We start from the raw sequence: 26801 nt of genomic DNA on the forward strand, positions 1-26801 counted from the left end.
GCAGTATCTAAATCCATAGGATGTAGGGATCACAATATAATAGCCATATAACCAAAGTTCCAAAGCCTTGGCCTAATATTGTCTATAAGAGGTCATACAATACGTTTTGTATGATGTTGATGATGTAAATAATATTTGCTGGTCTGTGGTGTGTAATGAGGAGCAACCAGACACTGCACTTGAAGCATTTATGAAAATACTTATTCCAGTTACTAATAAGGACGTACCCATTAAGAAAATGACTGTAAAAACTGTTAAATCCCCTTGAATTGATGAGGGATTGAAAAATTGTATGGTTGAGAGGGATGAGGCAAAAGGTATGGCAATTAAGTCTGGCAGCCCAACTAATTGGCAAATGTACTGCAAATTAAGAAATCATGTGACTAAACTGAAGAAAAAGAAAAAGAAACTGCACTATGAAACAAAGATAAATTATACAAAGAATGATCGCAAAAAGCTTTGGAGCACCTTAAATTACATTTTGGGGAATGTAATTGTAATTGAATCAGATGGCTCATTCATCACAAGGCCCACTGATATTGTAAACTACTTTAATGCCTTTTTCATTGGTAAGATAAGCAAACTTAGGGATGACATGCCAGCAACAAACGCTGACACTACACATCCAACTATATCGGACCAAATTATGAAAGACAAGAATTGTACTTTTGAATTCTATAAAGTCAGTGGGGAAGAGGTGAAAAAATAGTTGTCTATCAACAATGACAAGCCACCAGGGTCTGACAATCTGGTTGGAAAATTACTGAGGATAATAGCAGACGATATTGCCAAATTTATTTGCCACATCTTCAATTTAAGCCTACTAGAGCGTGTTCCCTCAGGCCTGGAGGGAAGCTAAAGTAGTTTCGCTACCCAAGAATAGTAAAGCCCCCTTTACTGGCTCAAATAGCTGACCAATCAGCCTGTTACCAACCCTTAGTAAACTTCTGGAAAAAAATGTGTTTTACCAGATACAATGCTATGTCACAGTAAACAAATTGACAACAGAATTTCAGCATGCTTACAGGGATGGACACTCAACAAGCACAGCACTTACACAAATTACTGATGATTGGCTGAGAGAAATTGATGATAAAATGATTGTGTGGGCTGTCTTGTTTGACTTTTAACATTATCGATCATAGTCTGCTGCTGGAAAATCCCCTGCTATAATGTGGATAAAGAGTTAACGAGTTACTTGTCTAACAGAACACAGAGGGTGTTCTTTAATGGAAGCCTCTCAAATATAATCCAGTTAGAATCAGGAATTCCCCAGGGTAGATGTTTAGGCCCCTTGCTTTTTTCAATTTTTACTAACAACATGCCACTGACTTTGAGTAAAGCCAGAGTGTCTATGTATGCGGATGACTCAACACTATACATATCAGCTACTATCGTGACTGAAATGACTGCAACACTCAACAAAGAGCTGCAGTTAGTTTCAGAGTGGGTGGCAAGGAATAAGTTAGCACCAAATATTTCTAAAACTAAAAGCATTGTATTTGTAACAAAACACTCACTAAACCCTAAAACACTAAATCTTGTAGTAAATAATGTGGAAATTGAGCAAGTTGAGATGACTAAACTGCTTTGAGTAACCCTAGATTGTAAACTGTCATAGTCAAAATATAATGATGCAGTAGTAGCTAAGATGGGGAGAAGTCTGTCTATAATAAAGCAATGCTGTGCCTTCTTAACAACATTATCAAAAAAGCAGGTCCTACAGGCCCTAGTTTTGTCGCACCTTGACTACTGTTCAGTTGTGTGGTCAGGTGCCACAAAAAAAGGACTTAGGAAAATTGCAATTGGCTCAGAACAGGGCAGCACGGCTGGCCCTTGGATGTACACAGAGAGCTAATATTAATAATATGCATGTCAATCTCTACTGGCTGAAAGTGGAGGAGAGATTGACTTCATCACTACTTTTATTTATGAGAGGTATTGACATGTTGAATGCACTGAGCTGTCTGTCTAAACTACTGGCACACAGCTCGGACACCCATGCATACCCCACAAGACATGCCACAAGAGGTCTCTTCACAGTCCCAAAGTCCAAAACAGACTATGGGAGGCACACAGTAGTACATAGAGCCATGATAACATGGAACTCTATTCCATATCAAGTAACTGACGCAAGCAGTACAATTAGATAAAGAAAACAGATTAAAAAAACACCTTATGGAACAGCGGGGACTGTGAAGCAACACAAACATTGGCACAGACACACACACACACACACACACACACACACACACACACACACACACACACACACACACACATATTTGACATCATCTCAGTTGTTTGTGTTGTGCCTGCCATCAGTTGAGAAACAGCATTCTCTTGTCGTGTTGGCTGATATGAATAACATTGAAATGTCCTCTTTCAAATGATACCACAAAGATGATTGGAGGTCCACACATCAGAGAATGTTGACTTGAGTTGGAATATCCATTGTTTTAAATTAATCTGTCAATCTCCCAAAACCTATTGAAATCATAGAAAATCATAGAAATATGGTCATTATAAAATACATTCCCATTCGTGTTGACGTTCGACGGTGGGTGGAATTAAATTGAATTAAAATGTCAATGGTGTTACCAGCTAAATTGCAGTCTCTGAAGGGATAGGTCCTTTCTATGAATTATATTTCTATGATTGAAATGGCACCCACCCTGCATTAAAGAGTATGGTATGTCTCATCTGATGGCGGACACAACACCAAAACTTCAGACAATGTAAAATAGGGTCTATGCTACAACATATGTGAAAATGAGACAAATCTGAGTTCATACGTTTTCAGATTATTGACTTTATCATTGTTTTTGTACTGTTACCCCTTTTTCTCCCCAATTGGTAGTTAAAGTCTTGTCCCATCACTGCAACGCCCCTAGGGACTCAGGAAAGGCGAAGGTCAAGAACCATGTGTCCTCCGAAACACGACCCTGCCAAGCCACACTACCTGCTTAATCCGGAAGCCAGTCGCACCAATGTGTCAGAGGAAACCCCATCCAGCTGGCGACCGAAGTCAGTTTGCAGGCGCCCGGCCCACCATAAGGAGTTGCTAGAGCGCGATGGGACAAGGAAATCCCGGCTGGCCAAACCCCCCCCTTACCCAGGCCAATTGTGTGCCGCCTCATGGGTCTCCCGGTCACAGCCAGCTGTGACACAGCCTGGAATCGAACCCGGGTCTGTAGTGACACCACTCTGGAGGATAGATTATTGACATTTAAAGGGGTAATCAGCAGATGCTACATACATTTTTGAAGTTATAAATTAATGATATGTACCCATTGATTCTTGAAGAATATAACTTATAATTGCCTCATGAGTCCTACTGTCCTACCACACCAGGACCCAAAATATAAGGGGGGGATTCCTATCAGACACGAAACCGGCAGCCAGCCTCTCTCCCATTCCTTATAAAAGCAGACACAGTGCAGGACTCCGCTAGATCTGGACAGAGGGTTACTCTTTCAAGGTACAATGAGACTTTTCACTCTCAAGTAACTGTTGTACATAGATTATATACATTCTAATGGAATAGAAATTAACTGAGTTGGGATGTTTTTTCTTCTCTCCTTTCTGTCTGACATGCTACTGCTCAGGTTGAAACAGAGGACACCTGTGAAGATGACTCCATCAGTTTTCTTTGCTCTTCTGCTGGCTTGTGCTCTCCCATTCAATTCTGCTCAGTGTGAGTATTTGTAATCACTGCGTATGTAAATTGCTTTGATTCAGCTCCTTGTGTGTGTGTTTCTGGGTTTTATTCTAAATAGTTTTAATGTCAGTTAGAGATAAGGATGCATGTTGTCACTCTCTTGATTTAAATTACCATGAGTGTACTGAACTGCTTTCCGGGAAGGTAAAACAGATTGTGTGTACTGCTTGCCCACTCTCTGATTTCTATTGACTTATTAACAAATTATTAACTAGAGACGGAAAAAGTGTATTCTGGCTCTATAATGTATGATTCAGCCATTATCTTGTCAGTGTTACAAGTAGTGCTGAGCAATTAACTGAAAAGTCTGTCATATTTTATGTTTTAAACAACTAATTGACGACATCGGTTCAATTATTTGAATTCTATTGAAAGAAATGTTTATGTGAGCTTGATGTGCAGTGATGTGCAGTGAACTTGATGTGACTATTAATCAGCTTCTTGATATACTAAACCTGTCAGGTGGATGGATTATCTTGGCAAAGGAGAAATGCTCACTAACAGGGATGTAAACAAATTTGTGCACAAAATTTGAGAGAAATTAGCTTTTGGAACATTTCTGGGATATTTTATTTCAGCTCATGAAACATGGGACCAACACTTTATATGTTGCTTTTATATTGTTGTTCAGTATAGTTTAGCGCAGAAAACGTGGTAATTACCTACAGTGACCATAATCCATTGCGCGTCCCGCTTAATCTTGTCTGGTCTGTGCTGAGCAAGACATGGAGACTGAGAGAGGAGAGAACACAGGATCGAGAGGGATAGAAAGCAGTTGCTTCGCAAGCCTGAAGAATACATGATTTAGTGATTGATAGTTGGTATTCAGTGGTCATACAAGTATGTCTTATTTACTTTGAAGAACTACTTCAATTGCATGTACTTCAGCTCTGTATGAGACGATGACTTGGAATTAAATAATAAAGTCATCAAATATAACAAATATTTTATTAAAGTAATGTGAGTAAATTATTGTTAATAAGTGATAAACAGTAATGGGTAGTCACTACCATCATGGGACTTTTGTTTGTTTTACTCTATGTTGTTACATCAGTCAACCCACATAATGCATAGTACATTTAATATTTTAAAAAATATATAAAGAAATTGAAACCAAAACTGAACCGACCTCATAAAGCACTAATCGCTCAGCACTAGTGACAAGTTCTGTGACAAATGTGACAAGGCCTTATTGTTGGAATGATATTGATACTGCTGTCATAGCTGGTGACTTGTGACATATCTCCATGACTGTGGAGCATGTTTTGGATTTTGCCCTAGCACTACACAGCTGATTAAAATAATCAAAGATGAATAATGAGTTGGTTATTTGAATCAGCTGTGTAGCGCTACGGCAAAAAACTAAACGTGTATCCAGGGAAAGGACAGAGTTTTGGAAACCGTGTGCTAGGCTACTGAATGACACTAAATATACATGATGTTGTTGTCTTTTCTGTATAGCAAGCTGCAATGGGCAATGTGGAGGAGAGTATAACAGGGGTTACATGTGCCAGTGTGATTATGACTGTCTCACTCACAATGAGTGCTGTATTGACTACGAATCCCAGTGCACCACCAGTAAGGACTTTTCTTATCATATTTACTGTATTAGTGGTGTCCGAGTTTCCCAAACTGGGTCTTGGGCACCCCAAGGGATGAGCGTTTAGGTTTTTGCCCTAGCACTACACAGCTCATTCAAATAACCAAAGTGTGATGATGAGCTGCTTATTTGAATCAACTGTGTAGTGCTATGGCAAAAGCCAAAATGTGCACCCCTTGGGGTCTGCAGTACCGAGTTTGGGAAACCCTGTATTATCACAAATTATCCATGAGAGTGCTTGACATGTCATTTATTCAGATGATAAAGATCCACATGTACATACAGGTATTATGCATGTGTTATAATAGCACAACCAGGACTGGTGTGATAATGGATGTACTGTATGTCTGGGTACCAGGTGACTCGTGTAAAGGGCGGTGTGGTGAATCCTTTAAGAGGGGAAGGCTGTGCGACTGTGATCCTGACTGTGCACGGTACAAAAAGTGTTGCCCAGACTACGACAGCCAGTGTGGCATAGAAGGTTAGTAAAATGTCCAAGACACCTAAAATAGTCTTGTGAAGTAAAGCACACCATTGTCTCATTTTGAGGCACATTCCAATTATAAAAGTGAGGGGGGACAAAAATGCAATTTCAGAATGTAGGGGGACATGTCCCCCTCATCCCCAGTCAAAGTTGCGCCTTTGATTTCATATATGATATAATATGTATGACATGAAGTAATGTATGAAATAATGTCTGGTACATGATAGTATGACATAATATGTCATATTATGACAATAAAGATAGGCATGCTGGCACTATGCATTCAGTGCATTCAGAAAGTATTCAGAACCCTTCTCTTTGTCCACATTTTGGATTAAATAGAAAATGTCAATCTACTCACAATAACCCATAATGAAAAAGCGAAAACCGTTAAAAACAAAAAAAAATGTATACAGGCTCGAGCCATTTTGGGTATGACGCTACAAGCTTGAAATACCTTATTTACATAAGTATTCAGACCCTTTGCTATGAGACTTCGAAATTGAGCCCAGGTGCATCCTGTTTCCATTCATCATCCTTGAGATGTTTCTACAACTTGATTGGAGTCCACCTGTGGTAAATTCAATTGATTGGACATGATTTGGAAAGGCACACACCTGTCTACGTAAGGTTCCACCGTTGACAGTGCATGTCAGAGCAAAAAACAAAACAAAAAAAGTTTGAAATCACCAAGACTCTTCCTAGAGATGGCCGCCCGGCCAAACTGAGCAATCGGGGGAGAAAAGCCTTGGTCAGGGAGGTGACCAAGAATCCGATGGTCATTCTGACAGAGATCCAGAGTTCCTCTGTGGAGATGGGAGAACCTTCCAGAAGGACAACCATCTCTGCATCACTCCACCAATCAGGCCTTTAGGTTACTGTTGCCAGATGGAAGCCACTCCTCAGTAAAAGGCACATGAAATCCCGCTTGGAGTTTGCTAAAAGGCACCTAAAGACTCTCAGACCATGAGAAACAAGATTCTGGTCTAAGGAAAACAAGATTGAACACTTTGGCCTGAATTCCAAACGTCATGTCTGGAGGGAACCTGGTACCATCCGTACGGTGAAGCATGATGGTGGCAGCATCATGTTGTGGAGATGTTTTTCAGAGGCAAGGACTGGGAGACTAGTCAGGATCGAGGGAAATATGAACGGAGCAAAGTACAGAGAGATCATTGATGAAAACCTCCTCCAGAGTGCTCAGGACCTCAGACTGGGGCGAAGGTTCACCTTCCAACAGGACAACAACCCTAACCACACAGCCAAGACAACTCAGGAGTGGCTTCGGGACAAGTGTCTGAATGCTCTTGAATGGCCCAGCCAGAGCCCAGACTTGAACCCGATCCAACATCTCTGGAGAGACCTGAAAATAGCTATGCAGCAATGCTCCCCATCCAACCTGACAGAGCTTGAGAGGATCTGCAGAGAAGAATGGGAGAAACTCCCCAAATACAGTTGTTCCAAGCTGGTAGCGTCATACTCAAGAAGACTCAAGGCTGTAATTGCTGCCAAAGGTGCTTCAACAAAGTACTGAGTAAAGGGCCTGAATACTTATGTAAATGTGATATCTCAGGTTTTTTATTTCTAAAATTTAAAAAATCCTGTTTTTGCTTTGTCATTTTGGGGTATTGTGTGTAGATTGATGAGGGGGGGGGGAAATGAATCAATTTTAGGATAAGGCTGTAACAAAATGTGGAAAAAGTAAAGTGGTCTGAAAGCATCCCAAATAGGCATGTTAATGTTAAACTCATATAGTAGCCTGCATCAGTTTGTTTTGACTATTTTCTCTTTTAATAATTATTACAGACACCAAAAAAAAAACAGGCAGCACAACAACACTGAAGACTAGCTCATGCAATAACATAAATGATGACTAATCAACAGGTATAGAGTTGATTTAAAGATAGGCATGCAGTATATTCATATAAATATGCATGTTAAAATGCAGAAGCCCGTCAGTTCATCTCAACTATTTTCTGTTTTAGTTCAAGACCAGCCAGTACAACAACACCGATGACTAGCTCATGCGATAACGTAATCGATAACAAACCAAAAGGTATATTTCATAAAGCAATAGTTATTATAAACAATAGATTTTAGATCATTATTGTAGGAAAGGTAGTTGCTTTTGGATACTCTTTACTCATTTAGTACTTGATTGACACACCAGAGCCAGAACCAGAGCCTCCCCAGATCCAAACAACTGAGGAGCCAGAGATGACTCCCAATCCACAGGTGGAACTAAGTGAAGGTCAGTACTTTCAGAACAACCTTTCTGAGGAGATGGACAACCAACACTTTAGTCTTAAATAAGAATGTAAATGTATTATTCACCAGTATCCACTCAGCCCAACATCTTCCAACACCAAAGTCAAAACACTCCCTGTAATAATAGTGTAATATTGTCTAACAAAAAATACAGATATTTTGAACTTTTCTTGACCAACAAAGCACTTGGTAGAGAGTGTGACTCCCAGATGTTTTGGATTGCCTGTCACACTGCTGCAGTTCTCTCTGGCTGTGACTTGAGCTGGAGCCCGGCGGCCAAGTCTCCCCAGATGTGTCACGGCCCTACCGGCAAAGAGAAACAAAGGGAAATAATGTAATTATACACTGAACGAAAATATAAATGCAACATGCAACAATTTCAAAGAGTTAACGTTCATATAAGGAAATCAATTGAAATAAATTCATTAGGTCCTAATCTATGGATTTCACATGACTGAGAATACAGATATGCATCTGTTGGTCACAGATACCTTAAAAAAATGTTGGGACATGGATCAGAAAACCAGTCAGTATCTGCTGTGACCACCATTTGCCTCATGCAGCGTGACACATCTCCTTCGCATGGGGTTGATTAGGCTGTTGATTGTGGCCTGTGGAATGTTGTCCCACTCCTTTTCCATGGTGGTGCGAAATTGCTTAATGTTGGCGGAAACTGGAACACGCTGTCATACCCGTCGATCCAGAGCATACTCAATGGGTGACATGTCTGATGAATATGCAGGCCATGGAAGAACTGGGACATTTTCAGCTTCCAGAAATTGTGTACAGATCCTTGTGACATGGGGCCGTGTATTATCATACTGAAACTTGAGGTGTTGGCACGACAGTGGGCCTCAGGATCCCATTACTGTATCTCGATAAAATGCCATTGTGTTCTTTGTCCATAGTTTATCTGGTGGACTGTTTGGTTTAAGACATGCCAGGATGAACTAGAACAACAGGAACATTTACTTGTGTAATAAATAGAGTTGTGTAATAATTACAAATGTCCCATATAACTCAACCCCAGGGAATAAATCAAAGTTATTTAAAAAACGATCTAATTAATTTCCAGATTTGTCAGACGACCAGCCTATGCCATTGTTCACCCCAGAACCAGAACTCCAGGATGAACAGGAAGATGGTGATAGAAACATTAAGATATTTTCTCAACATAGCTACTCATATGTACATTTTAATGATTCAAAATGTACATACATTTTGCCATTATTCCCTTCCACAGATGTGAAGGGTGAGACCTGGCCAGATCTTCCTGTTCCCTCTCCTGATACTGGGTCAGAGGATCCAGAGGCAAGCCCTTACCCAGAGGACCCTGAAGCTGGTCTGGTGGATCCAGAGGCGACCGCTAACCCAGATGACCCTGAAGAAACCCCTGCCTCAGAGAGCACCAGCGGGTCAGAGTTCTCACCAACTGAGCCAGCCTCTTCAGACCCCTTAGACCCCACGCTTAACACTAACCCCCAACCCACAGATACAGAGGATGACCCTGAGAAAGAGGCCATTTTAAAGGGGGACTACACACCCTTCCCTGAGGAATTGGATACAGAAGCAACACCAGGCTCGGAAGGAACCCGACCAGCAGCCAACCCCAAACCCTCTACTTCCGAACCAGCCAATGAGACCCACGCTGAGGCAACAGGTAACAAATTCATTTCAATCTTTATTGTCACAACAGGGAAATTCATTGTACGGTTAGGAGCTTACAGTTTATATGTATAGAATTATATATTGGCACAGTGCGGGAAATGATAGCCAAGCCATCTCTCACATACCAACATTTGAGAGATAGTCCTATCTCACTGTTCCTAGAAATTGTATTGGATAAGATGTTTCACAATTATTTTGAGTCATCTGGATTCAAATCTGACACTGACACAAATCTCATGTGTTCCAGACTCCAGTGATGCTGAGGGACAGCCTTATTCCAGCAGCAGCCCATCTGCAGCCGACCCAACACTCCCTAGGGCCACCTCTGAGCCCACCCCCGCCTCCCCAGTTTCCCCTCAGTCCTCCGACCAGGCTTCCCCGAGCTCAGAGCCCCAGCCCGGGCCTACTCCTGCAGAGGACACCCCTGAACTCCTACCTGAAGGACAGAGTGAATTAGACCCTGAAGGTCAGGAGGCAGAATCTAAGAACACAGTGCCAGATGAATCTGAACCCACACCCTCGAACCTACAGGATCCCAATGTGGCCTCCGAGGCACCAGCATCTGAGAGTGGTCCCGAGTCCAAACCTGGTAGAGGGGCCACCCCAAATAATTTTAATGACAACAGTGTCCCCCAGACTGGAGATCTGGCTACGCGTCTCACAATAGACCCAGCGGGACAAGAGGAAGGAGATGAGGCAGCACCAGAGGAGACCACAAGCAACTCCACGAATTTCACTCCCGCCCCCACTCCCGCCCTCACTCCCGCCCCCACTCCCGTCCCTGTCCCCGTCCCCACCACCAAACCAACCCAAAACAAACTCACTGAGAAAATCAAGCCTAGTAAACCCACAGAGAAACCTAAGCCCAAATCCACCCAGCCAAACACCCTCACGGATATCAACCAAGCTCTGGGCACAGACAACCCCAGGGACTACCAAGCAGGTAAGCTTAGACCTTGCTTTGCCTTACTTTAATACCATTGCAAAGAAACTCAATCAATGTTGTAGAGCACTTATTACTAATGGTAAAAGCTATTACTGGGTAGATTCGCCAGCCCTACTTTTCTTATAGGTGGCACTGAGATGTATTACTTCTCTTGGATGAAAAGAGCTTCCTCCTGTCAAGTGTAGCTGCACTATATTAACTGTCAAAGGTGACCGTTTTCCCAGAGCCTAACAAGTCAGTCCAGCAGTTTCTGTGGTTTGGAAAAAAAATACTCCTTCACAGAGCAAACAGAAAAAGAATTGACATTAAAGTTGTGTGTGCTGTTCAGTAAAAGTTCTTGGGAGAAACACATTAGCCAGTTGACACATGGTCAGACACATGAAATTGTTCTGATTCACTTAACACATTCTCCATGTTGTTTTTCTTATTAGTCCTCACATGTGGCTCCTTTTAAACGTGGCTTTTTCCTCCAGATGAACACAACGACACCAACATCTGCAGCGGTCGCCCTGTTGGTGCGGTCACTACGCTGAGGAACGGGACCGTGGTGGTTTTCAGAGGTCAGTGCCAGACCAAATCAAAATCAAATCAAATTTTATGTGACACACGCCGAATACAACCGGTGTAGACCTTACCGTGAAATGCTTACTTACAAGACCTTAACCAACAATGTAGTTTTAAGAAAAATAAGAGTTATGAAAATATTTACTAAATTAACTAAAGTAAAAATATATAAATATAAAATTAACAATAACAATAACTAGCTTATATACAGGGGGTACCTGTACCGAGTCAATGTGCTGGGCTACAGGTTAGTCGAGGTAATTGAGGGAATATGTACAGTAATAGTCAAAAGTTTGGACACACCTACTTATTCAAGGGTTTTTCTTTATTTTTACTATTTTCTACATTGAAGAATAATATTGAAGACATCAAAACTATGAAATAACACATATGGAATCAGGTAGTAACCAGAAAAGTGTAGCCACCATTTGCCTTGATGACAGCTTTGCACACTTTTTACATTCTCTCAACCAGCTTCATGAGGTAGTCACCTGGAATGTGTTTCAATTAACAGGTGTGCCTTGTTAAGAGTTCATTTGTGGAATTTCTTTCCTTCTAAATCCGTTTGATCCCGTCAGTTGTGTTGTGTACCAATCCATTTCATTAGACTCCTTGTCGTGCCAAACTGCCTGACCCTTTTCAGGTTAAAAACGTAGACTGTAGTTCAGACTTAAAACACTAAAATGACAAGAGTAACTCCTGAGCTTAAATGTGTTTATCAACAATATAGTTTATATTCAAAACCGGGATTTCTGTATTTTAATTGTTTAAATATGGTATACAAAAGATACAGAGGCCCTGTTTGGTAAAATACTAAGTCCATAGTATGGCAAGAACAGCTCAAATAAGCAAAGAAAAACGACAGTCCAAATTACTAGTCAATTCGATACATTTCAAGAACTTTTCAAGTTTCTTCAAGTGCAGTCGCAAAAACCATCAAGCGCTACGATGAAACTGGATCTCATGAGGACCGCCACAGGAAAAGAGGCCCAGAGTTACCTCTGCTACAGAAGATAAGTTCATTAGAGTTAACTGCACCCAAGATTGCAGCCCAAATAAATGCTTCACAGAGTTTAAGTAACAGACACATCTCAACATCAACTGTTCAGAAGAGGCTGCGTGAATCAAGCCTTCATGGTCGAATTCATGCAAAGAAACCACTAATAAAGGAACAATAATAATAAGAGACTTGCTAGGGCCAAGAAACAAGAGCAATGGACATTAGACCGGTGGAAATCTGATGTGTCCAATGTGAGATTTCTGATGCCAATCACTGTGTCTTTGTGAGACACATAGTAGGAAATCGGATGTTCTCCAGATGTGTAGTTCCCACCGTGAAGCATGGAGGAGGAGATGTGATGGTGTGGGGCTGCTTTGCTGGTGACACTGTCAGTGATTTATTTTGAAGGCACACTTAACCAGGATGTCTACCATAGCATTCTGCAGCGATACGCCATCCCATCTGGTTTGCGCTTAGTGGGACTATCATTTGTTTTCAACAGGACAATAACCCAACACCTCTCCAGGCTTTGTAAGGGCTATTTGACCAAGAAGGAGAACAGCCAACAACTGCTCAGCATATGTGGGAACTCCTTCAAGACTGTTGGAAAAGCATTCCAGGCGAAGCTGTTTGAGAGAATGCCAAAAGTCTGCAAAGCTGTCATCAAGGTAAATGGTGGCTACTTTGAAGAATCTCCAATATAAAATATATTTTGATTTGTTCCAGACTTTTTTGGTTACTATATGATTAGATATGTGTTATTTTATAGTTTTGATGTCTTCACTATTATTCTACTATATAGAAAATAGTAAAAAATAAAGGAAAACCCTTGAATGAGTAGGTGTGTCCAAACCTTTGACTGGTACTGGACATTTAGGTAGAGGTAAAGTGAATATGCATAGATAATAAACAGCGAGATTTGATTAGCTATTCAGCAGTCTTATGGCTTGGGAGTAGAAGCTGTTAAGAAGCCTTTTGGACCTAGACTTGGCACACTGGTACCGCTTGCTGTGCGCTAGCAGAGAGAACAGTCAATGACTAGGGTGGCTGGAGCCTTTGGAAATGTTCAGGCCCTTTTCTGACACCGCCTGGTATAGAGGTCCTGGATGGCAAGAAACTTAGCCCCAGTGATGTAGTGGGCTGTATGCACTCTGTAGCGTCTTGCGGATGGGGGCCAAGCAGTTGCCATACCAGGCGGTGATGGAACCAGTTCTGTAAAACAATTTTGAGGATCTGAGGACCCATGCCAGTCTTTTCAGTCTCCTGAGGGGGAATAGGCGTTGTCGTCCCCTCTTCACAACTGTCTTGGTGTGTTTGGACCATGATAGTTAGTTTGTGATGTGGACGCCAAGGAACTTGAAGCTCTCAACCTACTCCACTACAGCCCCGTCAATGAGAATGGGGGCATGCTCTGCCCTCCTTTTCCTGTAGTCCACGATCATCTCCTTTGTTTTGATCACATTGAAGGAGAGGTTGTTGTCCTAGCACCACACTGCCAGGTGTGAGAGCAAAATATCAGGGAGAGATGGTATCAGGGAGAGATGGCTCCAGTATGGGGTTGGGGGGCCAGGCTCATCTCTATACAATGAGTTATCATGTTTTTACAGCAGATACTGTCTGCTGTGAATTTTAAGTATCTTTCATACAAATCTTAACCGTGTGACCCATTCCATGCATCTTTTGTGTGTCATGTAAACTGAAAGAGATTGGACTTTGCCATAAAATGCTGTGGCTCAAACCAGCTCCATCGGTGATCACCTCCAGGGGTGATTACCGACCAGCTCCATTACTGCAGTAATTAAATAATAACGTTTGATTGTTTTGAAGAAATCTTAAAAGTCTCTCCTTTTGATTACAATCAATTCCACCACACAGGTCTCTGACCTCCTCCCTATAGGCTGTCTCATTGTCGGTGATCAGGGCCTACCACCGTTGTGTCTTCGGCAAACTTAATAATAGTGTTGGAGTCGTGTTTGGCCACGCAGTCATGGGTGAACAGTGAGTACAGGAGGGGACTAAGCACATACCTCTGAGGGGCCCCCATGTTGAGGATCAGCGTGGCAGATGTTGTTGCCTACCCTTACCACCTGGGGACGGCCCGTCAGGAAGTCCAGGATCCAGTTGCAGAGGGAGGTGTTTAGTCCTAGGGTCCTTAGCTTAGTGATGAGCTTTGATGACACTATGGTGTTGAATGCTGAGCTGTAGTCAATGAACAGCATTCTCACGTAGGTGTTCCTTTTGTACACGTGGTAAAGGGCAGTGCAGTAGAGATTGTGTCATCTGTTGGGGCAGTATGCAAATTGGAGTGTGTCTAGGTTTCTGGGAAATGTTGATGTGAGCCATGACCAGCCTTTCTAAGCACTTCATGGCTACAGCTGTGAGTGCTATGGGTCGGTAGTCATTTATGTGGGTTACTTTAGTGTTATTGGGCACAGGGACTATGGTGATCTACTTGAACATGTTGGTATTACAGACTCGGTCAGGGACAGGTTGAAAATGTCAGTAAAGACACTTGCCAGTAGGTCAGCGCGTGCTCTGAGTACACGTCCTGGTTATCCATCTGGTCCTGCAGCCTTGTGAATGTTGACCTGTTTAAAGGTCTTACTCACATCGGCTACAGAGAGCGTGAACGGCTTGGTGTAGATAATTAAGTCTATGTGCCAAACACACCAGATGTTGGGTTTTTCCCTCTCAGACGGCACCCTGAATATTCAATGATGCAAAGAAATTGTGAGTAGACTGTCCTTCAGCTCTTATTTGCTTTCTATAGATGTGACATTTTGATTGTTTTTCAACCCAAGAGAATGTTCTAAATTGAGACATGAGGGTATAGAGAGTTAACTAAAGTTTATTAAAACAACACCATGTATTAAATAGACCAGGAAATTTTGAATCTGGACCTTGAAACCAGTTCCATAGCACTGATGATTTCCACTCTTCCCCTCTAATGAAGGACTGATTTAGACCTGGGACACCAGGTGGGTGCAATTCATTATCAGGTATAACAGATAACTAGTATTACCCCAGACCTCCAGGCTCACAATTTAATGCCCCCAATATAGACTATAGAGCAGGGGTATTCAACTCTTACCTTACAAGATCTGAAGCGAGCCTGCTGGTTTTCTGTTGTACCTGATAATTAATTGCACACACCTGGTGTCCCAGGTCGAAATCAGTCCCTGATTAGAGGGGAGCAATGAAAAAATGCAATGGATCTGGCTTTGCGGTCCAGAGTTGAGTTTGAAGGCTATAGAGGATACATTGAGGATGAAAAGTGATTGAAGACAAGATGCAGATGCAAGTACCAGTGTTGCTTCCCTTGTAGGACACTATTTCTGGGTCATGGATAGTAACAGGATGGCTGGACCTGCCCATCGGATAACAGACGTGTGGGGAGTCCCTTCTCCCATTGACACCGTCTTCACCCGCTGCAACTGCCAGGGCAAGACATACTTCTTCAAGGTACAGTACACCTTGTGACTATCCTAAGCCTATTGTGTGCTATAAGACTTCTATACCACATTAAGTGGAGGTGACACACAGAACAAAACAAATATATATATATTAATGTGTGTGCTGTCCCCTCCGCAGGGTGCTAACTACTGGAGGTTTGAGAACAGCATGATGGACATGGGCTTCCCCAAGCTGATCAGTGTAGGCTTCAATGGGCTGCAAGGTCAGATTACGGCTGCCCTGTCTGTGCCTGAGTACCACAAGAGGAAAGAGTCTGTCTACTTCTTCAAGAGAGGTGACTGATCTCTATAGCCAAACTACTTCAGTGGAGGCTGCTGTGGGGAGGGCGGCTCATAATAATGTCTGGAACGGAGCAAATGGAATGGCATCAAACACATAGAAACCATGTGTTTGGTGTATTTGATACCATTCCACTGATTCCACTCCAGCCATTACCACAAGCCCGTCCTTCCCAATTAAGGTGCCACCAACCTCCTACACACTACTTACACACTACTAGCCCATTGTGTAAGGGATAATCAATGAGGGACTATGCATTCTATGGAAAATCAAGAGCAACGTGAAAGGTGTGTTAGCGGAGTGGAACTAACCTTCCACAAACTTGCATTATTTTCCAGAGAACGCATACAGCTCAGAGTTGATTATCCCTTTCATACCAAGGCTATAATTAGGCAATAAGGCAGAGGGGTTGTGGTATATGGACAATATGCCATGGCTAAGGACTGTTCTCAAGCACAGTGCAACGTGGGGTGCCTGGATAGTCGTGATATATTGGCCATATACCACAAACCTCAAGGTGCCTTAATGCTATTATAAACTGGTTACCATCATAATTAGAACAGTAAAATCAAATGTATTTATATAGACCTTCTTACATCAGCTGATATCTCAAAGTGCTGTAGAGAAACCCAGCCTAAAACCCCAAATAGCAAGCAATGCAGGTGTAGAAGCACGGTGGTTAAGAAAAGCTCCCTAGAATGGCCAAAACCTAGGAAGAAACCTAGAGAGGAACCAGGCTATGTGGGGTGGCCAGTCCCCTTCTGGCTGTGCCGGGTGGAGATTATAACAGAACATGGCCAAGATGTTCAAATGTTCATAAATGACCAGCAGGGTCAAATAATAATAATCACAATAGTTGTCGAGGGTGCAACAAGTCAGCACCTCCTGCTGTCTCTAGAGAGTTGAAAACAGTAGGTCTGGGACAGGTAGCACGTCCGGTGAACAGGTCAGGGTTTCATAGCCGCAGGCAGAACAGTTGAACCTGGAGTAGCAGCACGGCCAGGTGGATTGGGGGACAGCAAGGAGACATCATGCCAGGTAGTCCTGAGGCATGGTCCTAGGGCTCAGGTCCTCCGAGAGAGAGAGGGAAAGAAAGAGAGAATTAGAGAGCGCATACTTAAATTCACACAGGACACCGGATATGACAGATACAGACTGACCCTAGCCCCCCGACACATAAACTACTGCAGCATAAATACTGGAGGCTGAGACAGGAGGGGTCAGGAGACACTGTGGCCCCATCCGATGAGACCCCCGGACAGGGCCAAACAGGCAGGACATAACCCCACCCACTTTGCCAAAGCACAGCCCCCACAGCACTAGAGGGATATCTTCAACCACCAACTTACCATTCTGAGACAAGGCCGAGTATAGCCCACAAATATCTCTGCCACGACACAACCCAAGGGGGAGGCCAACCCAGATAAAATGTTTTGTAAAACCCGTGGTATATGGTCTGCTATGCCACGGCTGTCAGCCAGTCAGCATTCAGGACTCAAACCACCCAGTTTATAATTTAACACATATGCTGCTAGAAATGTGTTCATTTGGCGGTAGAAGTGTGTTCAACTATGGTAGTTTATAATATTAATAAGGCACCTCAGGGGTTTGTGGTATATGACCAATGTACCATGGCTAACGGCTGAATCCAGGCACTTCGGTTGCATCGTGAAAAAAAGAACAGCCCTTAGCGTTGGTGTATTGGCCATATACCACACCCCCTCAGACCTTATTGCTTAATTATACCATTACATTGTTTCTCATTGGCTTGAAGGGCATGCTAGAGCATGCATTATTTCTGTATCATGCACGGTATATCAGACCGGTAGAATTCAATGTTCTATTTTGAGCGGCTTTTGAAAGCAAAAGTCAAATTGAAAACATTATTAGCATTGTTGAATTCGATGTTTGGTTAGCTAAACTAGAAAGTCTGTTTGTTTGGTTGCCTTGGCAACTACTGTAGCTATCTAGTAAACTTGCTAGTAGCTACTTCAGTGGATGTTGAACACATTTATACATACAAATGAACACATTTCTTGCGGAAAATGTGTTAAATTATAGCCATGGTTTAAAAGGGATAATCAACTAGGCCTCTATGCTTTCTCTGGAAAAGAATCCAACTCGGTGGAAGGTAAATTCACACCTTCCACATTGTTCATTATTTTCCAGAGAACACATAGCCCATTGTTTATTTAATCAATAAGGCACGAGGGTGTGTGGTTCGCGGAGTGCCTGGACACAGCCCTTAGCCATGGTATATTGGCCATATGCCATAAACCCCTGAGGTGCCTTATTGTTATTATAAACTGGTTACCAACGTAATTAGAGCAGTAAAAATATTTCAAAAAAAAAATTATAAATATACAAATATTTTTTGTCCTACCGACCGCGGTATACGGTCTGCTATACCACGGCTGTCAGCCAATCAGTATTCAGGGCTCGAACCACCCAGTTTTTAATATCCCTTAACCCCTGATATGATAAATACATGAGATTATGTTTTATTGCTAATGCCAGTGATAACAGATTGACTTAGGTATAACATAACATAAACAAGCATGCTCATGTAGTATCCTGAGTTAGCATGTCTAATATCTGTATCATTGTCTATTCAGGTGGCTTGGTGCAGAAGTATTCCTACCAGTCTGGCACCAGCCCTACATGTAACAGGAAGGCCCACAACTCTGTTTATACCGTACACAACCGCATTGCCAGACAAGCAGGTAATGAGCCGCCCACATTTTGACCTTTTCAGTCCTTTCAGTGAACATTTTGTCAGACTGAAGTAGTGGTGAAAACATGAGGAACTGTTCAGGTTTTAGGTAAGGTTATATTTGAGTTGAGGCACATTTTATCTATAAAGATGACTCACAGAGAGAGAGATGCTGCTCGGAAGGGGAGAGAGATGAAAGAACGAGAAAGAGAGGGAACAAGGTCCACTGTATGTAAACAGGTAATTCAGGGAAAACAAGCAGAACAGATTGTGTGGGTGCAGAATCAGATCGTAGTGTAGTGTCACAACACAATGTTTTTAATGAGTAACTAAAAGTAAACGGACAGACTGCAATGACGCACAATTCAGTCCATGACATTTTACTCCAACAATCAGACTCCTAGACCATAAACTCTCAATTTCAAACATCAGACCATCATCAATAATATTGATGATTTGTCAATCTCTAAACTGAACTGTGTCTCTCCTCTCAGTGTCTCTGCTGGGACAGGAGATCAACATCCGTCTGACCTGGAGAGGCTTCCCCTCCACCGTGACCTCCGCCGTGTCCATCCCCACCCACAGGAAACCTGAGGGATACAACTACTACCTCCTCTCACGCTGTAAGTATTTAGCCCAGATACAAAATCATATTTAAAAAAATATATATATTTTTATTTTTTATAAACAATACAAAACATACAAATGACAGCATCATACAAACATCAACTACATCACACCTGCCCAGACCCGCTAGCACCCCCCCAGTTCTTTTTAAATCTTGGTTCCAGTAGTTTACATTTTTTTCTAAGAGATTGTTAGTTGGAAAGGCAAGGTTTTCTATAGCTTACCTATCATATGAATATCCTTTTCTGACTCAAATAGGATTCCCTCAAGATTTTTCTCATCTCCAAAATATTTCAAATCAACTTTTTGTGATATAAAATGTTTAAGTTGCATATATTTGAAAATATCTACATTGGTCAATCCAAAATTGCTTTTTAAAGCTGTCATGGGAAGAAAAAAAAATCTAATTACCAAGTCATTTACTATGCATTTAGTTTTCCATGTGGACCAATTTATTGTGAATTCTGAAAAGCTATCTAAGGATTGTTCCATAAGGATGTGTTTTGAGGGAGTTATATTGGTTCTTGTAGAATACGTTTCATTTTCTTCCATGTTGTTATAGTTTTCTTAACTATGAAGTTGTTCATGTTCACAGCCTTATCCTTTGAAAATAGACAGGTAAAAAAATTCTGAGGATGAGCATGCGCATCATCAAATCAAAGGTTATTTGTCACATGCGCCAAATACAACAGGTGTAGACTTTACCGTGAAATGCTTACTTACACTTCTTTAACCAGCAATGCAGTTTTGAGGAAAAATAAGAGTTAAGAAAATATTTACAAAATAAAGAAAAGTTTTAAAAAGTAACACAATAACTAGGCTATATGCAGGGGCTACCGGTACTGAGTCAATGTGCAGGGGTACAGGTTATTCAAGGTAATATATACATGTAGGTAGGTGTAAAGTGACTATGCATAGATCAACTTTGAGTAGCAGCAGCGTAAATAAAGGTGGGGGGTCAATACAAAACAGTCCAGGTAGCCATTTGATGAACTGTTCAACAGTCTTATGGATTGGGGGTAGAAGCTGTTAAGGAGCCTTTTGGACCTAGACTTGGCACTCCGCTACCGCTCATCTTGGTGCTCCGGTACCGGCATCTTCAAGATGTACCCATTGTTACCATTTATTGCATTTAACTATACTGAACAAAAATATAAATGCAACGACTTTACTGAGTCACAGTTCATGTAAGAAATCAGTCAAATAAAATAAATTCATTAGGCCCTAATCCATGGATTTCACATGACTGGGCAGGGGCACAGCCACGGGTGGGCCTGGAAGGGCATAGGCCCACCCACTGGGGAGCTGGCCCAGCCAATCAGAATACATTTTTCCCCACAAAAGGGCTTTATTACAGACATAAATACTCCTGTTTCATTAGCTGTCCGGGTGGCTGGTCTCAGACGATACCCCAGGTGAAGAAACTGGATGTGGAGGTCCTGGGCTGGCATGGTTACATGTGGTCTGTGGTTGTGAGGCCGGTTGGACGTACTGCCAAATTCTCTAAAACGACGTTGGAGGCGGCTTAGGTATTACAAATTCTCTGGCAACAGCTCTGGTGGACATTTCTGCAGTCAGCATGCCAATTGCACACTCCCTCAACTTGAGACATCTGTCACATTTGTGTTGTGACAAAACTGCACATTTAAGAGTGGGCTTGTATTGTCCCCAGCACAAGGTATACCTTTGTAATGATCTTGCTGTTTAATCAGCTTCTTGATATACTCCACCTGTCAGGTGGATGGGTTATCTTGGCAAAGTAGAAATGCTCACTAACAGGGATGTAAACAAATGTGCACATCATTTGAGAGAAATAAGCTTTTTGTGCGTATGGACAATATCTGTGAACTTTTATTTCAGCTCATGAAACATTGGATCAACACTCTATAGTTTATATTTTTGTTCAGTATATATATATATATATATATAATCACAAGTAAAACCCTTGGGAAGCAATTTGATACAATTCCAAGCCTGGAAGGTTAAAACCACCCTCAATTTTACATCTTCCTTTTTTAAAGTCTCTTTGACTGACTATACTTTTTTAAAGAACGTCTTCGTTGGGATAATTGGTATTACTGAAAATAAATACAAAAACTTTGGAAGCCATGCCATTCTGTCATATTTAAAGAGGGGCTGGGTTGGACAGGACAATGCTGCCACCTACAGCAGGTAACAGCAGGTGTCATCATCCTGATAAATAAGGACAACATTTTCCCTAAAACCCAGCACATGGACCAATAAGGCCATATTCCAATGTTGAATTGTACCTTGCATGGTGAAAAATACACATTGATATCATTGTATATCCCACCAGGGGCATATCTGGTGTTTGTAGATCGAATTCAAGCTATACTATATCATATCCAGACAGGAACAACAATTTAGCAGGTGACCTAAATCATACATTCAATAAGATCGCCAGACGTAGTAATAAACAAGGCAAATTTAGGTAGCCTCCAAATAGGCTGAAAAAAATTCATCTTTACAAATATTTTTCAGGACAACTGGAGATTACTACTCCCAACTACAAAATACTATTTCTTTTTTTTCTCAAAGTAAGAAAAGCTATACAAGAATCGACTACATTAATTTCCAAAAATGCACTTAACAATTTACTGGATTTAAAAAAAATGTATGATATAGTGATATCTGATCATTCACTGGTATCATGCTTAATTACATCAATAGAAGATACACTTAGTGACAGAATTTGGAGAAATGTATTAAATACGTAAACGAAAAAATAAAAACCTTAACCATTACAAATGCAGACAGAGGATAGAGAAAAGCCAACCCCAATTTAATCTGGGATGCCTTTAAAGCGTACATTAGAGGAATGATAATCTAAATTAAAGCTAAATCTGATTTAGAAAATACAATTTAAGAAAAATGTATCACGATCTTAGAAAAAGCCCATAAAAAAAATATTTACAAGGTAAAGAAGAAAATAAAATGTCTGAATGTAAACAGGAATTACAATATTTTACTTTTGGAGAGAGCCAACAATTACAGGTTAATCTCAAATAAAGCATATTACTTAATGGCAAATAAACCTGGTAAATATCTCACAGCTCTCACAAAAACGAAAACATGGTAAACCAGTTATAATTTTAAAAGATACACATTTGGTAATTAAAAATATTGTGATTAAGTACCATTTTAAAAGCTCTCTGAAAATCTATATAAATCAGAATTAAACAGTTGGATGAATCCTATAGCCGTCTTAGACTCAACAACCCTGAACCAATTATCAGCAGTCAAAAAATAATCACTAAAAACAGAGATCAAAAAGTAAATATTAGATACTTTTCAAACATTCGCGCTGAGAACAGCACCAGGAATGGATGACTTTCCCATTGACTTCTATTCATTATTTTGGGACAAAGTTTGTCCCTCAATCCAGTACTCACTAGTTTCATGTATCAAACAGATATTTCAGTTATATTAAAGCCAGGAAAATCTAGAGTCAACTACTGATTATAGACCCATAAATGTAATAAATTGTGGCAAAATAAGCTTAAGCAATAGAATGGTAAAAGTCTTCCCAGACTTGATACATATCAAACAGGGTTTATTAAAAATACAAGAACATTTCAGTTTAATACAATGCACAAAAAAACAAGCTATAGATTTATCAATAATTGCTGTATGCCAAAAGGGCTTTCTATTAAAACTTTGGAATCTTTAAACTTTCCAGCTGAAATAATACATTTTATAAAAACATATAAAAATGTCCCAAAGCAAACATATACACATAATACATTATCTGATGCAATGTCTTTAGAAAGTGGCACAAGACAGGGATGTCCCCCCCCCCTCCTGTTTGCACTGAGATTGAACCGCTTGCAGAAAGAATTAGACAGGACTCAAAAGTAAAAGGTATCGGTAAACATGAATTTAAACTTAACTTATTTGCAGAGAATCTCCTGAAATACAGTTGAAGTTGGAAGTTTACATACACCTTAGCCAAATACATTTAAACTCAGTTTTTCACAATTCCTGACACTTAATCCTAGTAAAAATACAGTCAGTTAGGATCACCACTTTATTTTAAGAAAGTGAAATGTCAGAATAATAGTAGAGAGAATGATTTATTTCAGCCTTTACTTCTTTCATCACATTCCCAGTGGGTCAGAAGTTTACATACACTCAATTTGTATTTGGTAGCATTGCTCTTAAATTGTTTAACTTGGGTCAAACGTTTTGGGTAGCCTTCCACAAGCTTCCCACAATAAATTGGGTGAATTTTGGCCCATTCCTACTAACAGAGCTGGTGTAACGGAGTCAGATTTGTAGGCCTCCTTGCTCGCACACGCTTTTTCATTTCTGCCCACAAAAGTTCTATAGGATTGAGGTCAGGGCCTTGTGATGGCCACTCCAATACCTTGACTTTGTTGTCCTTAAGCCATTTTGCCACAACTTTGGAAGCAAGACCATTTTGCGACCAAACTTTAACTTCCTGGCTGATGTCTTGAGATGTTGTTTCAATATATCCACATAATTTCCCTCCCTCATGATGCCATCTATTTTGTGAAGTGCACCAGTCCATCCTGCAGCAAAGCAAACTTCCAACTTCAACTGTACCTGACCAATATTTTTTTTTTTACTCTTTACGCGGAAAATACCGAAATAACTCAAGCTCACAGTCATTAAGTGGGCCACAAAAAAATAAATACTTAGGATGCTTAATAAGTGACAAATATATAAAATAACTTTATTCCATTACTGAATATGAAAACAGATGTTTTCAATCTTCCCATAAATCTTATAGGTAGCATAGACCTCTACAAAATCATATTTTTTTGTGGACCAAATCAAAGCCTGTAGTCTTTCTTTGATGATTTAATTCAATGTCACTACTTTAACTTATTATTTTAAGACTAGTTTGCAGGAAAACCCTGCACTGATCTGTCTGCTGTAAAAATCCATTCCTAGATTATACCTTAGAGATGACGGTGTGTGACACCTCTGAGCCCCATATATGTCTGGGTGGGGTGGATAACAAGCTGCATTTAGACCGGCAGCTCAATTTGGATATATACATTGGGGCAAAAAAGTATTTAGTCAGACACCAATTGTGCAAGTTCTCCCACTTAACAAGATGAGAGAGGCCTGTAATTTTCATCATAGGTACACTTCAACTATGATAGACAAAATGAGGAGAAAAAAAATCCAGAATATCACATTGTAGGATTTTTTATGAATTTATTTGCAAATTATGGTGGAAAGTAAGTATTTGGTCAATAACAAAAGTTTCTCAATACTTTGTTATATACCCTTTGTTGGCAATAACCGAGGTCAAACGTTTTCTGTAAGTCTTCACAAGGTTTTCACACACTGTTGCTGGTATTTTGGCCCATTCCTCCATGCAGATCTCCTCTAGAGCAGTGATGTGTTGGGGCTGTTGCTGGGCAACATGGACTTTCAACTCCCTCCAAAGATTTTCTATGGGGTTGAGATCTGGAGACTGGCTAGGCCTCCAGTGGGTTATATTTTGGTTTCATCTGACCATATGACATTCTCCCAATCTTCTTCTGGATCATCCAAATGCTCTCTAGCAAACTTCAGACGGGCCTGGACATGTACTGGCTTAAGCAGGGGGACACGTCTGGCACTGCAGGATTTGAGTCCCTGGCGGCGTAGTGTGTTACTGATGGCAGGCTTTGTTACTTTGGTCCCAGCTCTCTGTAGGTCATTCACTAGGTCCCCCCCATGTGGTTCTGGGATTTTTGCTCACCGTTCTTGTGATCATTTTGACACCACGGGGTGAGATCTTGCATGGAGCCCCAGATCGAGGGAGATTATCAGTGGTCTTGTATGTCTTCCATTTCCTAATAATTGCTCCCACAGTTGACTTCTTCAAACTAAGCTGCTTACCTATTGCAGATTCAGTCTTCCCAGCCTGGTGCAGGTCTACAATTTTGTTTCTGGTGTCCTTTGACAGCTCTTTGGTCTTGGCCATAGTGGAGTTTGGAGTGTGACTGTTTGACGTTGTGGACAGGTGTCTTTTATACTGATAACAAGTTCAAACAGGTGCCATTAATACAGGTAACGAGTGGAGGACAGAGGAGCCTCTTAAAGAAGAAGTTACAGGTCTGTGAGAGCCAGAAATCTTGCTTGTTTGTAGGTGACCAAATACTAATTTGCAAATAAATTCATAAAAAATCCTACAATGTGATTTTCTGGATTCTTTCCCCTCATTTTCTCTGTCATAGTTGAAGTGTACATATGATGAAAATTACAGGCTTCTCTCATCTTTTTAAGTGGGAGAACTTGCACAATTGGTGGCTGACTAAATACTTTTTTGCCCCACTGTATATATTTTTTTCCTTCCTTGTTTTTTTGACCAATTAGATCAGCTCTGAAAAAGATCTGGCATGATTAGTCAAAATAATTGGTCTGTCTGACTAACTGGAGCAAGAGGGAGGGGATGGTGGAGTTAAGATGATCGGTCTGCTGGCACAGCATGGTTAGGTCCTGATCCCGTCATAGGTTGTCAACAGCAGCTGACCTTCCTAACTCTGAGTAGGGATGTATTTCTATCCGTCTGGTTATTGTCACTAAAAGAACAAAACATGAGGCTCAGGGTCTGCTGTGGCCAATTAAGAGGCCTTCCACATGCCATGTTTTTCTGACAAAACATGGTTCATGGTTGGTGGTTTTCAGTCAGTTATACATTTAGCATGGTTCAAGTCAAAACAAGTAAACTCTGCAATGACATCAAGTGAGCCCATATTTTCCGCAAATCACTCTCCCCTCTTGTCTTTCAGCCAAATACTACAACGTCAATATGAGAGATGAACGGCCTTTCATAGCTACTCCTCCCGTGAGCGCCACTCCCCAGAAGAACTCAGCCAAAGACTTTTTAAACTGTCCAAAGGAAGTCTGAGAAAAAACAGCCAGGAATATCAAAAACCGATTGAGTCACATAAACTTTATTAGTCATAAAAACCAACACCACAATGCTTTTGTAAGCGGAGTCCTTGCTAACTTTTAAGTATAAAAAACATGATTAATCATAACAATGAAATTATCTGTGATCATCATGACTAGAACCGATTCTAAAACGTGATATGTCATTTCGATTAATGGTGACCGCGGGTGTTCTCTTTGGAACCATGGTGACCAATCTTGTAGTGCCATGGCGATGATGTCAGGGCAGGAGCTCTGATTGGTTGTTCATCTGGCGAATCTCCTCCCTGTCCCAGTTACACCCCGTGATGGCAACGTCCCTGGTTCCATCAAAAGACACATACTGATGAGACAACGGTCTGCTTTACCAATGTAAAAACAAATCACATTATATAATATATAATGCAAAGACAATGCTAATGTAACAATTTTACATTAAATGTTTTAGCTTGTGACTATTAAAATTGCTTTAACATCAACAATGGATGTGGACATGTTTAATATACGTGGTATTAAGAGCTGTGTACAGTATAAATGTGTGT

At 41.0% G+C, this 26801-nt stretch overlaps 2 protein-coding genes across 12 annotated transcripts in view; one reads left to right on the forward strand and one right to left on the reverse strand.

Annotated features, from left to right (window-relative positions):
- The first annotated feature begins 3355 nt into the window (after nucleotides 1-3355).
- Nucleotides 3356-26663, forward strand: LOC100135939 (proteoglycan 4). Of its 4 annotated transcripts, none has more exons than XM_036968497.1 (14): nucleotides 3356-3481; nucleotides 3609-3697; nucleotides 5183-5299; nucleotides 5680-5802; nucleotides 7976-8056; nucleotides 9149-9217; nucleotides 9317-9733; nucleotides 9989-10684; nucleotides 11161-11247; nucleotides 15577-15713; nucleotides 15843-15999; nucleotides 18620-18727; nucleotides 19212-19340; nucleotides 26118-26663. In XM_036968497.1, exons 2-14 carry the CDS (start codon nucleotides 3634-3636, stop codon nucleotides 26234-26236), a joined length of 2304 nt encoding a protein of 767 aa, XP_036824392.1. In that variant the 5' UTR covers nucleotides 3356-3481; nucleotides 3609-3633; the 3' UTR covers nucleotides 26237-26663. The 4 variants fall into 4 exon arrangements, with proteins under 4 accessions (XP_036824392.1, XP_021455128.2, XP_021455129.2 ...); XM_021599454.2 differs by lacking the exon at nucleotides 3356-3481 and adding an exon at nucleotides 7791-7861 and having other exon boundaries at nucleotides 3604-3697; XM_021599453.2 differs by lacking the exon at nucleotides 9149-9217.
- The window catches only part of LOC110521687 (nucleoprotein TPR), a 37401-nt gene continuing 36866 nt past the window's right edge, over nucleotides 26267-26801 (reverse strand). For all 8 annotated transcript variants that reach the window (XM_036968490.1, XM_036968495.1, XM_036968491.1 and 5 more), the window contains exon 49: nucleotides 26267-26579. In XM_036968490.1, coding sequence (XP_036824385.1) covers nucleotides 26527-26579 — 53 coding nt within the window. In that variant the 3' untranslated portion in view covers nucleotides 26267-26526. The remainder of the gene's footprint in view (nucleotides 26580-26801) is intronic.

Source organism: Oncorhynchus mykiss, chromosome 30 (assembly GCF_013265735.2).
Source record: "Oncorhynchus mykiss isolate Arlee chromosome 30, USDA_OmykA_1.1, whole genome shotgun sequence".
Lineage (NCBI taxonomy): Eukaryota > Metazoa > Chordata > Actinopteri > Salmoniformes > Salmonidae > Oncorhynchus > Oncorhynchus mykiss.

What these genes read in the sequence shown, in the direction of transcription:
- LOC100135939 (XM_036968497.1), top strand. Translation starts at nt 3,634, where the DNA reads ATGACTCCATCAGTTTTCTTTGCTCTTCTGCTGGCTTGTGCTCTCCCA. An exon ending in CGAATCCCAGTGCACCACCA is followed by an intron (nt 5,300 to 5,679) that starts GTAAGGACTTTT and finishes TCTGGGTACCAG; the next exon opens with GTGACTCGTGTAAAGGGCGG. An exon ending in GACCCACGCTGAGGCAACAG is followed by an intron (nt 9,734 to 9,988) that starts GTAACAAATTCA and finishes CATGTGTTCCAG; the next exon opens with ACTCCAGTGATGCTGAGGGA.